Source organism: Lactuca serriola, chromosome 4 (genome assembly GCF_051521515.1).
Source record: "Lactuca serriola cultivar US96UC23 chromosome 4, Lser_US96UC23_V15, whole genome shotgun sequence".
Classification (NCBI taxonomy): Eukaryota; Viridiplantae; Streptophyta; class Magnoliopsida; order Asterales; family Asteraceae; genus Lactuca; species Lactuca serriola.
In genome coordinates, this window is record NC_136411.1 from 139428334 (window position 1) to 139441137 (window position 12804).

The 12804-nt window shown below is 41.1% G+C and overlaps 1 protein-coding gene across 1 annotated transcript; it reads left to right on the forward strand.

The window, feature by feature from the left end:
* The first annotated feature begins 11673 nt into the window (after positions 1 to 11673).
* LOC145102632 (HVA22-like protein e) lies at positions 11674 to 12572 on the forward strand. Its single transcript, XM_079040081.1, has 3 exons — positions 11674 to 11844; positions 11934 to 12083; positions 12177 to 12572. The coding sequence occupies exons 1-3, from the start codon at positions 11798 to 11800 to the stop codon at positions 12397 to 12399; spliced, it is 420 nt and encodes a 139-aa protein (XP_078896207.1). The 5' UTR covers positions 11674 to 11797; the 3' UTR covers positions 12400 to 12572.
* The last annotated feature ends 232 nt before the right edge of the window (positions 12573 to 12804 follow it).

Below are 12804 nucleotides of genomic sequence, written 5' to 3' on the forward strand. Positions count from 1 at the left end.
CTGAAGCCTCATGAGGCGAGATATCCCACACACGATTTAGAGTTGGGGGCAGTAGTGTTCGCTCTCAAGATTTGGCGTCACTACCTGTATGGGGTTCGATGTACGATATACACGGACCATAAGAGCTTGAAGTATTTGATGGATCAGCCCAACCTAAATATGCGTCAGAGGAGGTGGTTGGATGTGGTCAAGGATTATGATTGTGAGATCCTGTACCACCCAGACAAGGCTAATGTGGTAGCCGATGCATTGAGCCGCAGGGCGGAGAGCACTCCATTGCGAGATGTATGTTTGAGATTGACTGTGATGGCTCTAGTATTGGATGCTATTCGTGGGGCACAGGCCGAGGCTGTGCGACCAGAGATGCAGAAGAAAGAGCGGGTCGTTGGGTTAATTTCAGAGTTCGTTAAGGATGGACGAGGGCTTCTGACGTTTCAGGGTCGGATTTGGGTACCGTTCGTGGGCGGTACGCATATTACTTTGATGGAAGAGGCTCATAGATCGAAATTCTCGATCCATCCCGGGGCTACGAAGATGTATTTGGATTTGAGGAAAGAGTATTGGTGGCCCTGTATGAAGAGGGACGTCACATGGTTCGTTGAGAGGTGCTTGACCTGCCGTAGGGTTAAGGCCGAGCACCAGAGACCGCATGGCAAGTTACAGCCATTGGAGATTCCCGAGTGGAAGTGGGAACAGATCACTATGGATTTCATCACCAAATTGCCGAGGACTGCCAGGGGAGTTGATGCAATTTGGGTGATTGTGGATAGGTTGACGAAGAGTGCACACTTCCTTGCCATCAGCGAGAGTTCTTCAGCGGAGAAGTTGGCGGAGATATATGTGAGAGAAGTGGTATCTCGGCATGGGGTGCCGATCTTGATTGTTTCAGACCGTGATGTGCGCTTCACTTCCAGGTTCTAGAAGAAATTCCAGGAGGAGCTGGGTACTAAATTGCATTTTAGTACCGCATACCATCCCCAGACAGACGGTCAGAGCAAGCGAACGATTCAGACGCTAGAGGACATGCTTCGAGCGTGTGTGTTGGACTTCGGGGGTAGCTGGGATGCATATTTACCCTTAGCAGAGTTTTCCTACAACAACAGCCATCATTCGAGCATTGGTATGCCACCTTTTGAGCTGTTGTATGGTAGGAGGTGTCGGACCCCCATTTGCTGGGGAGAGGTGGGACAGAGGGTGATGGGCAGCACAGAGATCGTGCTTCAGACGACAGAGCAGATTCAGCAAGTTAGACAGAGGTTGTTGACCACCCAGAGCCGACAGAAGAGTTATGCAGACAGGCGCCGATCCGAGCTTGAGTTTCAAGTCGGCGACTTCGTTCTCCTGAAGGTCTCTCCTTGGAAAGGAGTGATTCGATTCAGGAAGAGAGGCAAGTTGGGGCCCCGGTATATTGGGCCATTTCGGGTGATTGCAAGGATAGGCCGGGTAGCCTATCGGTTGGAGTTGCCAGCGGAGTTGGGACAGATCCACGACACCTTTCCTGTGTCGCAATTGAGGAAGTGCATAGCCGATGAGTCGGCAGTGGTTCCATTAGAGGATATTCAGGTGGATGCGAGCCTGAATTATGCTGAGAGACCAGTAGCCATCAGGGATCGGAAGATCAAGGTTCTGAGCAACAAGGAGGTACCTCTGGTGTTGCTTCAGTGGCAACACCGTAAGGGATCAGAAATGACTTGGGAGCCGGAACGTGAGATGCGGGAGCAGCATCCGGAACTATTTTCAGAATGAGACTTCGAGGGCGAAGTCTAATCCTAGTGGGGGAGAGTTGTAACAGACCGGAATCTTAGGTATTATTAAATTATGTTTTTGGGGTGATTTAAGAGGGGACTCGGCGAGTTGGAGCCTAGACTCGCCGAGTAGGATCGCAGACTTGGTCGCGGGTTCGCGACTGGACTCGACGAGTCCAGATATGGACTCGGCGAGTCTGCGCTGTTTAGCGAAAACCCTAACCGTTCAGTTTTGGGACGTATAAAAAGGACTCATTGGCCGTCATTGTTCATTTTAGCCTTCTGAGAAGAACCCTAGATCGATTGTGTGCATCTGGAGCAAGGATTATAGGCCATTGTTGATTATAGAAGAATTGTTGTGCAAGGAAGAGAAGGGATTGGCTAAGGGAACAGCAAGGGAGTCACATTCTGAGGATTGGGGACACAGAGAATACATCATCCAGGTAAGAATTCGAGTATACTCTGCTATTTTGATGTGATTATGGAATTAGGGTTTATGGAACCCTTTTTGTGAATAGATTGAATGTTACCCTAGTCCCCTAAACGATTGTAACCCTGTATTGGGACCTATGGAGGTCCAGAATGTCCCATGTCTGTGCATTTCGGGAATTGATGAAGGTTTTGGATTGGAATCCTTATGCCTTAGGCCAAAACGCAAATTATGAATCATGTGGTGTATCTTGAGCACTGAAATGAGGACTTTACGTGATGGATCAGCCTAGGAAGGCCAGACCTAGGAATGGTCGAAGCAGTTCTGACCTTAGGATGCAGTTTGAGCGGTTGCATGGCATGGACTCGCCGAGTTCGATGAACAGACTCGGCGAGTAGCTTGAAGATTAACTGGGACTCGTCGAGTTGTTCTTCAGACTCGACGAGTTGAGTCGGGGTGGCCCCGCGATTCTTCCAGGAGTAACTTGTCGGGTCAAGGAGGATACTCGACGAGTAGAAAGGGAATCTCAGAGAGTTGGAGGGTGTCTAGACTCGCCGAGTCGCCATGGCAGTCGCCGAGTCCGGTCAAGTTGACCGTTAACCGTTGACCGTTGACCAGAGTTGACCTAAGTCTGACTTCTTAAGGATAGTCACACTTAGAAGATATAAGTGTTAATGAGAGATATGTGATGTTATAGGGAGGTTGTAGCTCGTCGGATTGTGCACGAGTGATTTCAGGAGTTGCTAGCTTTCAGCATTCACGAGGTGAGTCTTCTCACTATACTGTACCCGGAAGGGTTTGACTGTGTGACCGGAAGGTCAGATATGATATGTGATATGTATGCTATATGCGGTAAGTTATTTGTTATTTGTGCTATGTATGTCATGGGCCGGAAGGCGATTATATTATGGGCCGGAAGGCAATATGTTATGGGCCGGAAGGCGATATGTTATGGGCCGGAAGGCAATATGTTGTGTGATGGACCGGAAGGTCGGCGTGGGTAGGACCGGAAGGTTTACCCAGCAGGGACGGAAGTCCCCTGAGACACATGGACCGAAAGGTCAGGGCCTGGAAAGGCGTATGTGCGTAAGTTGTATATTGGGGAACTCACTAAGCATTTATGCTTACAGTTGTTATGTATGTGTTTCAGGTACTAGCGAGGACCGTGGGAAGGCGCCGGCGTGATCGATACACACTGAAGGATGTTTTTATGATCTTGGGATTTAGACAATTTGTATTTGACATGACACCTAAATTATTTATGCCTTGTTTTGAATGGAAATACTTTATTTTTAAAATGAAAAATTTATTTGAAAACTTGAGCTGTTACACAGATAGTGTTAGAGTGTTGTAATTCTGTGGGTGTAGCCGTAGCATTCACTAGCAGCAGATGGTGTGAGGGGTGGTGTAAGTATGCGGGTGTAGCCATAGCATTCACCAGGTTGGCAGATAGTGTTATAGAGTTGTAAGTCTGCGGGTGTAGCCGTAGCATTTACTAGCAGCTAGATAGTGTTATAGTGTTGTAAGTCTGCGGGTGTAGCCGTAGCATTCACTAGGAGCTAAATAGTGATAGAGTGTTGTAAGTCTGCGGGTGTAGCCGTAGCATTCACTAGGTTGGTAGAAGTCATGAGCGTGTTGTTGGAACGCGAAAGGAACAGTAGTACCCACCAGTTCGGGTGTAGCAGTAAGGATATGGAAATCCACGGATTAGATTTTGGAATTACCCAGATGGATTAGATCTGGTTGAGCCAGTGATAGGACTATAGGAGCGCCACTATAGTTATGGGATCAGGAAAGCGATGGACTGTATAAGATTGTGTGTGAGATAAGGCTACCATTGGTCAAGTAGCAACTACTTCCAGCCTTGGATTTGATGATGACAGGATTCAACGTATGGATTCGATCGGTTAGACCAAAAAGTTGTTAGAGTCACAATGGCATGATAACTAGTTGCAACTAGTTCCAGAGAAGGATTTATTTCGAAAGTCGTGTGAAGCGACTAAGTGGGAGCCCTTTCGACTCGGCGACCGGGCCGGAACCTGATATTTCAGATGACTGATGGATGAATTGAGACCAGGAAGGTCTCGAGAGACTTTGGGAAGCAGCTATGTAGCAGCGTACTACTTCAGGCAGTTCAGTGATTAAGCAATTTCAGCACTTGGGCAGTGTTAGCATTTGTGCTTCAGGTTGCGAGTACGGACATAATAGCTAGATGATTTGGGGAGTATCTGATCCTTGGATAAGTATAAGTGGTCTGCAAGGATAATTGGGTCTGTGACCCTATTTTATAGTGGGAACCTCGAGTTTTCAAAATTTGGGTAGTTAGTTGAGGGATAAGCAGACTGGTACCATCTATAATGATTCGGTATGAGTGGTCTGTCTGGGATTCAGACCATCTTGATACAACAGATTTCAGATGCAGTAGAAGTGGTCTTGTCGCGAGGAATTCGTTCACCTGCGGATTTTAGGGCTTTGCGAAGATTGGTTATGGCTACCCTAGGAAGGCTAGGGTGTGCCCAAACGGTGATCATGCTACTAGAAGTGGTTTGGCATATAAGAAGTAGTAAGGAGTGATTTCGAGGACGAAATCTAATTTAAGTGGGGGAGAGTTGTAATACCCATTTATTTATTAGTTAAATAAATAAATTAGTGAACGAGTGGTAGCCTAAAATAAATAATTATATATCAAATGATGGTATCGTAGAGCTAATTGTCACACTTCAAGAGATTGGGGGTTAAAAGTGTAAAATACGGACTTAATTCATAAGTATTAATGAGGGCGGGGACTAAATTGTAACTTCTGGGACTTCATTTGAAAGAGAATTAAAGGGCGGGGTTTAATTGGTAAATATGGGATTAAGTTTGAAGAGAGGGTTATGGGGAGGGGCTATTAGTGCCATTATGGCAAACTTTTGTGTGGAGCGGGTATAAAGGGTTAAGGAAACCCTAACCCTAACTCATTTTTCTCCAGCCGTCACCACCCTCTCCACCCGTCATTACCCCATCTTTCCTTCCTCTAATCTCCGGCGTCGCAGCTCTCCTTTCCGTCTAAGTTACATCCATGGTTGCCGGTAACGACGAGAGCTACCGTCAAATGAAGTTTTGCGTCTTTCTGCCGTCGAGTTCCGTTAGACTGCCATGCGGTAGTCGCCGCCACCTTCCCGTTGTACTCTCCTCCTTCTGCTCCGTTGTCCCTCGCCACCTCCGCTCTGAGTGGCGGACCAATTTATTCCGGCTAGAGTATGCCGCCGTGAGTGCGCGACGCTTTGAATGTTTCATGTGCGTGTGAAGCTGTCGAAAATACTCTCTCTCTCTCTCTCTTCTCCATGCTTTCTGCACGTCGCGAATCCCGACTGCTACCGTCAGTCGCCGTGTCGCCGCTTGGTTGTTGCCGCCATCTTAGATCCGTGCTATCACCGCCATGAGCCACCAGGTGTGGCTGGATTTATCTCGCAAACGGAGGTGTTTGAGTGTGTCTCCATTATTATGGCGTGTTATGTGTGGGTTATGTAATGGGAAATTCATGGAAAGCTCACCACCACCACCGCAAGGTGGTGGCTGCCACCATGGGTGGGAGTATTTTCTTTAGTGTGTGTGTGTGTGTGTGTGTGATTTCAGATCTTGAGTTGTAAATTGTAACATGAATGGTATAATGAAAAGAAATTCAAAACCACCACCTAAGGGTGGTGGTTGCCGCCTCCCGCCGCCACCGGCCGCCGTGTCGGGTGGCGGTGTGCCTTGTCTCGATTGTGTTGATTCGTTTGGAGGGTTTGAAACCCTAATGGGCCCAATAAGACTTAATGGGCTTAATGATATTCTAGTGGGCTTAATAGGCCCAATAAAGCCCTAATTGATCTAAAAGCCCAACAAATTAATTAATGGACTAGTATTGGATTGGAAACCCTAATTAGGGTTTGGAAAACCCTAATGCCATGAAACCCTAATTTGGGGGAATTAATCGGGACACATGGAAATTATTTAATAACTTGAGATATTAAATAATAATCATTGGTAAATATTAATCTAAGCGATATTGGACTTAATGGATTAAGTCCTTAATGGGTTAAGTAAGAAACTTAACCCTAATTATCATTTTATGTGAAACCCTAATTTCACTTGGATTATAATGGGGCATCCAAGATCAACCAAATGGACTAGAATAATTAATGGGCTTTGTGGTAAGGCCCATATGAGGAGTTGGGCCTAATTTGAAAAATTGGGCCATATATGGGCCATAGTTTGGGCCTTTATGATTATGTGATATTGGGCCATTAGAATGTTGAATGTTGGACTGGACTAAATGGTTGGGCCTTATGGTAAGACCTTGTAAGGGTTTGGGCCCAATTTAGAAAATTGGGCCATATGTTGGGCTTTGTTTCCTAGTTGGCTTTAGGCTTATGGATTGGGCCTTATTGGGCTTAAATAAGCCAAGCCTGGGGTAATGTAGTAATTATCCAAGTATGTATTATGGTTATGTGTTGGGGACCCAATTATTAATTGGGTGTTATTTTGGTGTTGACAGTTCGAGAATCTGTCAACCAATAGTTGGGGTTCAGCCTGCGGGACTTCAGCAGTGTGGGATTGTGTCTACGGGACTTCAGCAGTGTGAGGTGAGTTACCTTCCAGTAGCGGTGGGTCTACGGCCACAATGTCGGCCCACCAGTAGGAGTTGTTGTTAGATGATTATCTTTGTGATAATTGTCTATATTTGCTACTATCTGTTATGTTTATGTGCTAGCATGATATGATGTTATGTGATAGTGGTAGTAGGGGGTGAAATAGCCCCCGGTTACCGGTCGATAGGACCGAAGGGGTAGATTAGTACCCAACTATGCTAGAAAGATTATGATATATGTGATATGATATTATGTGGTAGTAGTAGGGGGTGAAATAGTCCCCACTTACCGGTCGACAGGACCGAAGGGGTAGGCCAGCACCCAGATATGCTAGGCAGTATATGACTTATGTGTTTATGCTATGGTTTTATGTGGTAGTGTTAGGGGTGAAATAGTCCCCGGTTATTGGTCGAGAGGACAGAAGGTGAGCCCAGCACCCAGGTATGCTAGGCGGTATCCGGTCGAGAGGACCGAAGGGGAGGCTAGCACCCATATATGCTAGGCAGTATCCGGTCGAGAAGACCGAAGGGGTAGGTCGGGCACCCAGATATGCCTGACAGTATATATATGTTATATGATTGTATGGTATGTGGTATGATGGGGGAACTCACTAAGCTTCGTGCTTACAGTTTTCAGTTTTGGATTCAGGTACTTCGTGTTTAAAGGAAAGGAGCCGGCTTGATCGCAGCGCATCACACTATGGTTTTCCGCACATGAGATCTTTGGGATTACACTCTGATATTGTTTTATGATAATATGTTTGATTATTTCTACTTTGGTTTTGACATGACATGATATTACAAATGTTTTATTACACTGTTGGTTTTGTAATGACGTATTTAAAATTGAAATTTTTGGCCTGTATTTTTGGGATGTTACAAAAAATCTCCCTAAAACTGCATTCTGACCAATCCCTTATACCCCTCAACCACGAAGGATCTCAACCATCTCGAATTCTGAAAAACAGTTAATGTACTTATGCTGCAACTTCCTACTCCGACCCATTGCGATGAAGCCATCAAAATTCACCCGTCTTCTGGTCTTCCAGGTGGAGGAAACACTGAGTGGAGCAACGTTTCCGAATGTTGGCTAATGAAGAGGCTTGCCTGTCGAGTATGGTCTTAAATTATCATCTTCTTCGGTAGTCTGAGAGTTGTCCACACTCTTTGATTGGATATGCTTTTTGTTTATGTCATTGACATCGCAATACATGTGATTTTGAGAGGGTCAACATAATGTTGGTGAGTTCACAGGTTTGGTAAGCATGAAAATACTTTGTCCAAGAACATAATAACAATAATGAACTTAAACATAAGTTATACTTCAAGTATGGTAAACTTAACTCACTTACAGGTGGTTTTGCGAGAAACCGGGCATTGAGCGGGCAGAACTTCGTCGTTGAATCTTTCTAAAAAGATTCATGTAGCGCTTTAATGCTCACCTTACTATACTAAAACTACAGAAAGAGAAGTTGAATCACGAGGGACCGAAATGCTCAGGAGATAAGAAGAGAAAGACTCTTGAATCAAGAGAATGGTACAAGAAATATGAGCCTAGAGCCTCTTATTTATAGTAATTGAACTTTCAAAAACCACCATCTATAGTTACTTAAATGACCTTATAGTTATTTAAATGACTAACCACCTCTTTACAATACTATTTTAAATAGATTTAATGATATTTGTACTAAACTAATATCGAAAGTACTCAGCACTAATCTTATAATGACCGCATCGTTGATATATTTCTAATCATATATACATATGTATATATATGTATACGTATATATGATTTATACTCTATTTTAATATGTTAATATGCTAATATAAATTATAACTCGTTGATATGAACTCCGTTTTTTATGTTCTTTATATCCACGCGTAGTTATCGATGAGATCTATAACTTTCGTTTAGATTCTGTCCGCTAATTTTGACTTTATTTTTCGTCCATATTTTTATAAAATTAAATGATTTTGCTAAAATCATAAATCTCTCGTACGGACTCCGTTTTTGGCACTCTTTTTTATCAAAATTCTTATTTTAAAGAGTACTACGATTTTTTTGGGTGACTTTAGCTAAAAGTCAATCATTCTCTTCGTAGCTTTTTGCGTCATACATTCATTGTGCGCGACTGACTTTTATATATTATAAAATCATATTTAATTTATACGGGGTCAGATTTCTACGAAATTTATATTTTCGGGATCGGGAATACGTGTACTTTCTAAATTATATATATATATATATATATATATATATATATATATATATATATATATATATATATATATATATATATATATATATATATCATGGTTGCAGAAATCGCTAATCGGTGGAGTAACGATTAGGGATTAATCGGCTAAACGGGGATTAATCGGGGACCATTAATTATTAAAAAAATTATTTAAAAATATGTAAATCTAATTTTAATCCTACAAAAAAGTGATTAATCGGCGATTCGGACCGATTAGGTCCGTTTATGGCCAATTAAGTCCGACTTTAACGTGCGTTGACCAAACCCGATTAGTTCCGATTAGGTTCGATTAGGCCCGATTAGATCCGATTAATTCCGACTTTGACCTGTATTGACCAAACCCGATTATAGTGACCGATTAGCAATAAATCTCATCGGTTGAGGTTTGATTAGTGATTAATCGCCGATTAAACGGCCGATTAAGCGGATTTCTGCAATACTGATATATATATATATATATATATATATATATATATATATATATATATATATATATATATATATATATGTGTGTGTGTGTGTGTGTGTGTGTGTGTGTGTGTGTGTTTTGGCGCACTTATTTTTACGATTTACGGACGATTCAACTGATTTTTCCTATTTTATTATATTATAATAATCATGAAACACATAATATTCATATAATTATTCTTTATTAAGTCAAATATGTTACAATTATTGACCATAACTATTACTTTGGTTAAGATTATTTATCCTAGATAATCTTCTACTAAAAAAATCATTTTTAACGCTTATTATATCTTAATTGACTAGCCTGAATCTGCGGGTGTTACAATTATCTCCTCATTATGATGATTTCGTCTTAAAATCATCAACAAAACATGGCATGTATAATGACTATGTACGTTTCCTTTTCTATCCTAGGTGGTAATCGTAACTATTATGTCCTTTCAAATGAGTATCTAACTCTAGGACTCCTTGGTTGTTGGCGGTGCGCAATCTTGCACCCGCTTTTTATCATATGTTGGACTTTCAATCGTAACCTTCGAGTTACAAAATCAATCCTTTTTGGAGACTATTGCTTCTACTTAAACAGACTTAACTTAATATAAGGTATTTACTTTGATTATCGTAACAGACCGATGCGTCATATTCTAATGACCTCTCATCGTATGATGCACCGCTTAAACTCAGGTTTTTTTAAATCAGATTCCATATTTGAAGATATATTCCTTCATGTTTTAATGTGATATAATCACATACAAGTATTTCACGTAGTCATTTAACACATCGGGTAACGTAACTAGGGTTTATATTATTTTTTGAAACGATTACATAATATTCAAGTTCACCCTATAATATGCCTTTGTGCTTATCACCTAACATGAATATAAAAAAATAGTGTTTTATATTTGATTGTCTTTGTAGTTGTTTTATGGTATAACCTTCTCATCATCTGTTAAGTTATAGAGATCGGTAAGTTGCATGGATCAAGGTGAGTAGCCCATACCGGGGACGAGATAGTAACCCAAATAGAATTTTTTTATGGGTTGGTTTCTATATTAAATTCTTCTTCAAATTTTGTCATGTGCCTATTTTTGTCAGAATTTTTTGGGCTTGACCTTATTGTTATTTTTAGGTGAACCATCGAGTATAAATATATCCTTTGATTTCGTATTACCTAATTATAATAAGCCATTTGGTAAAAATTAAATTTTTATCTCTCTCTCTCTCTCTCTTATGTACGTCCATGAACATGTAGCCGATTACTCCGATCCTGTAAACCACGTAAATTGATTGTGTTCTTATTTTTCGTTTTTCGCATTATTACTTTATGTATGAAATTTTATATCATTTTTTCAAAGTTCTTAAATCCTAACATCAACATCCGACCCAACTACATACAACATATAATTTCTAATAATACTGATCATTTAACCAAATTAAATTACACCCGAAAAACATAAAACATTTACCTCAGCATTGTGGGTGATGTCACCCACAATCCTCAAGGGAGATGGTTCAATAACCTCATAAATATTCCTAGTCAACAATCTCACACTAAGTGGTGCCTTGATCTAGTAAACATTGTTGACCAACGATTCTCACGCACAAGCTAGGCATAATTGTCTTTAATTATATCAACCTTTGCTATATTTTTGCATCAGTTACGGTTCTCGCCGATGGTGGCAACGGTATCGTGACAAATGTGAGTCTTGATGACGGTAGTGGTGGCTCTCCATAAGTATTTTTCACGGCAACAAAAAATATTTCATATCAAAATACAGACAACCGTCTATCCAGGACAAATCTATCATTTAATAATTATCTTACACTTTCTAATAACTCATAATATAAATTTATAGAAAAATATATTTAAGAAAAAAAAAATCTTTATTTTTCATTAAATTTCGTTGTCGACGACCTTTTTTAAATTGTTTAATTTATTTGGAAACGAGGATACCGGAGTAGTTGTGTTTCATGTATAACATTTTGTCTCCACAGTAGAATCAAAAGGTCCATCAACGAAGTCGACCACCGGACCACCCCCTCAACCATTAGATGTCCGCCACGTGTCATATCTATTTCCCTGTTCTCGCATCTTGTATCTCCGTCATCTGTCGACGCTTGTCACCATCCTCTTCCCCTATTTATAGCTCCATCAGTCTTCCTAATCTTTAGAACAATACCAAACACTTTACCCAAAACCCTCATCCAAATTTCGTGTTTTGTTCTTTAAATCGGATCGGAATCCAGTAACATCGCATATATCTGTTTCAATTTCATACAAATGAGTCGATTCTGGACGTTGATGTCTGGTGTCCATCAATTAGCTGGGTAAGCTTCAATCAAATTAAAGATTACTTCTTCCTTCTTCCTTCTGATTCAACTTCGCTTTTCTTACTTTACTTGATTGTTGTTTTCAGACCTGTAACAATGTTGTTGTACCCACTTTACGCATCGGTGGTAGCGATAGAAAGCGCGTCGAAAGAAGACGATCAGCAGTGGCTTTCTTACTGGATCTTATACTCCTTCCTCACTCTCGTGGAGATGCTTCTTGCATCTGTTCTTGAATGGTGAATACTCAAAACGCAAACACGTTTTATTTCAAGATTTGATCATCGTGATTTCAAGAAACTAATGGTTAAATTGTTTGTTTGTGATGTTAGGATTCCGATATGGTATGATGTGAAGCTGATAGCGGTGGCGTGGTTGGTGTTGCCGCAGTTCAGAGGAGCTGCTTTCATCTACAATAAGTTCGTGAGGGAGAAGGTGATTAAGAGATACTACCCTGGGATTGGAGGAGGAGAGCACAAATCATCGTCGTCGTCCCCAAATGGAAAGATGAAGAACAAGCTTGCTGATCTTATGACCACTAAGAAATCCAGTTGATTGGGTTAAGTTGGCAGTATATTATTGTTTAACAACTGACTTTGTTTACTATGCTTTCGTTTTTCGTTTTTCGATTTGAGGTTTGATTTTAAGTTAAAGTGGGTTGTGATTGGGTATGATTCCCACAGTTGTATTGAAAAATGAAAATGAAGAACTGGTTTCTGATTTCTTTAGATGATGTGTGTAATTTCACTATTTTGATACTGAAATCAGTTGCTTCAGGTTGAAGTGGATCATTTTGGGGGTATTGTTTCGGTTGTGGAAGGACCTAAATTTTTGGGGGTACGGATTCAAGTATTCATCATGATTTTATAAGGACATGTTACCAAGAAAGTATATTGTTGAAACTTACACACAAAACAAAGACTAACTAAAGTGTTTGTCTCTCTATTCTGTACTCTTTAA